Source organism: Otolemur garnettii, unplaced genomic scaffold (genome assembly GCF_000181295.1).
Source record: "Otolemur garnettii isolate 467f Iridium unplaced genomic scaffold, OtoGar3 scaffold00096, whole genome shotgun sequence".
Classification (NCBI taxonomy): domain Eukaryota; kingdom Metazoa; phylum Chordata; class Mammalia; order Primates; family Galagidae; genus Otolemur; species Otolemur garnettii.
Genome location: NW_003852491.1, coordinates 6,415,241 through 6,417,200, shown reverse-complemented (window position 1 = coordinate 6,417,200; position 1,960 = coordinate 6,415,241). Strand labels below are relative to the sequence as shown.

The following is a 1,960-nucleotide window of genomic DNA, read 5'->3' as shown; positions in this document are numbered from 1 at the left end:
CTTAGGTGTACGTGGCTGGCGCCTTAGCCGGTTGAGCTATAGGCACTGAGCCAAGACTTTTCTCTTTTAAAAAAGAAAGCTCTGGCTCAGTGCCTATAGCTCAGTGGGTAGTGCCTACATACACCGGGGCTGGTGGGTTTTAACTGCCCTGGGCCTGCTAAACAATGACAACTACAATAAAAAAAAAAACTGGGCATTGGTCGCAGGCTCCTGTAGTCTCTGCTACTTGAGAGGCTGAGGCCAGAGAATTGCTTAAGCCAAGAGTTTAAGGTTGCTGTGAGCTGTGACACCATAGCACTCTACCATGGGTGACCAAGTGAGACTCTGTCTCCAAACAAAAGAAAACTCTTAGAAATTTTTTTTTCTTTTTTTGGCCCAGGCTGGGCTTGAACCCACCACCACCAGCACATGGGGTCAGTACCCCAACTCCTTTAACTGAGCCACAGGCGCCACCCAAATTCTTACGAATTAATGCATTATTCTTGGGTGTATGCAGCTTGCTCAAGAATTTCTTATTCGGCTCAGCGCCTGCTGCTCAGTGGTTATGGCGCCAGCCACATGCACCAAACAGGGCAGGTTCGAGCCTGGCCTGGGCCAGCTAAACAACAGTGACAACTGCAACAAGAAAATAGCCGGGCATTGTGGCAGGCACCTTTAGTCCCAGCTGCTTGGGAAGCTGAGGCAAGAAAATTGCTTAAGCCCAAGAGTTGGAGGTTGTTGTGACCTGTGATGACACAGCACTCTACCGAGGGCAACATACTGAGACTCTGCCCCCCGCCCCCCAAAAAAGAGAGAGAGGGTGTTTCCTGTGGCTCAAAAGAGTAGGGCGCCAGCCCCATATGCCGGAGGTGGCGGGTTCAAACCCAGCCCCGGTCAAAAACCGCAAAAAAAAAAAAAATACATGTTTTTCTTTCATATTGATAAATAAGTCTAGCGTTCGTACTGGGTTTTTTGTTTTGTTTTTTGCAGTTTTTGGCTGGGGCTGGGCTTGAACCCGCCACCTCCAGCATATGGGACGAGTGCCCTACCCTTTTGAGCCACAGGCACTGCCCTGTTTTTTAAAATTTATTTCAAGACAGGGTCTTGCTGTGTTGTTGTGCTAGAGTGCAGTGGCATTATCATACCCTCTCTGCAACCTGGCACTCCTGGGCTTAAGCGAACCTTCTGCCTCAGCCTCAGTAACTGGGACTGTAGGCACACATCACCGTGCCCAGCTAATTTTTCTAGTATTTTGTAGAGACACAATCTCACTGTGTTGCTCCAGCTGGTCTTAAAGCTCCTGGCCTTAAGCATTCCTGCTGTCTTGGCCACCAAAAGTGCTGGAGTTACAGGCATGAGCCACTGCACCTAACATGTGTTATTTATATTCATAAACACATATATTACGTGCCAAATGGTGTTTCTCCCTTTCTTTACTGATCTGTGTTTTGTTACTAAAATATTTAACCTGGTTGAGCTTTTGGAACACACATCCTTGTGCACATGTACCAGAATTTCTCAGGGATATCCTGGAAACAGATTTGTTAGACCATAGGACTTTATAGTTTTATTAGTTATTTCCGATTTGTGGTATAATTGTTAGTAAAAATTAATATTCTCCCCAGCCATGTTCCTGTTTTCTTCACTCTTGGTTTGATTGCATTTTTAAGTTTTTCGTGTGATGGAAAACAAATGGCATGTCATTGCTGCTTTCTTTGCTGGTTTTAAAATATTTTCCTTTCCTCCTTTCTTAGTCTAATGGATGGGACCCCAATGAAATGTTCAAGTTCAACGAGGAGAACTATGGTGTGAAGACCACCTATGACAGCAGTCTCTCTTCTTACACGTGAGTGTCTTGATACTTCCAAAGGTATAATTTGCAGTCAGAAGACAGGATTTGTCTTGGCGCCTATAGCTCAACTGGCTAAGGCGCCAGCCACGTACACCTAAGGTGGCGGGTGCGAATCCCCAGCCCGGACCC

At 46.3% G+C, this 1,960-nt stretch overlaps 1 protein-coding gene across 9 annotated transcripts in view; it reads left to right on the top strand.

Moving 5' to 3' along the window:
• The window catches only part of ATXN2L (ataxin 2 like), a 15,810-nt gene that overhangs the window by 4,955 nt on the left and 8,895 nt on the right, over positions 1 to 1,960 (top strand). For all 9 annotated transcript variants that reach the window (XR_001161528.2, XM_012808891.2, XM_012808887.2 and 6 more), the window contains exon 7: positions 1,734 to 1,825. Coding sequence is in view for 8 of the 9 variants with exons in the window: in XM_012808891.2 (XP_012664345.1) it covers positions 1,734 to 1,825 (92 nt within the window). In the remaining variant the exon portion in view is untranslated. The remainder of the gene's footprint in view (positions 1 to 1,733; positions 1,826 to 1,960) is intronic.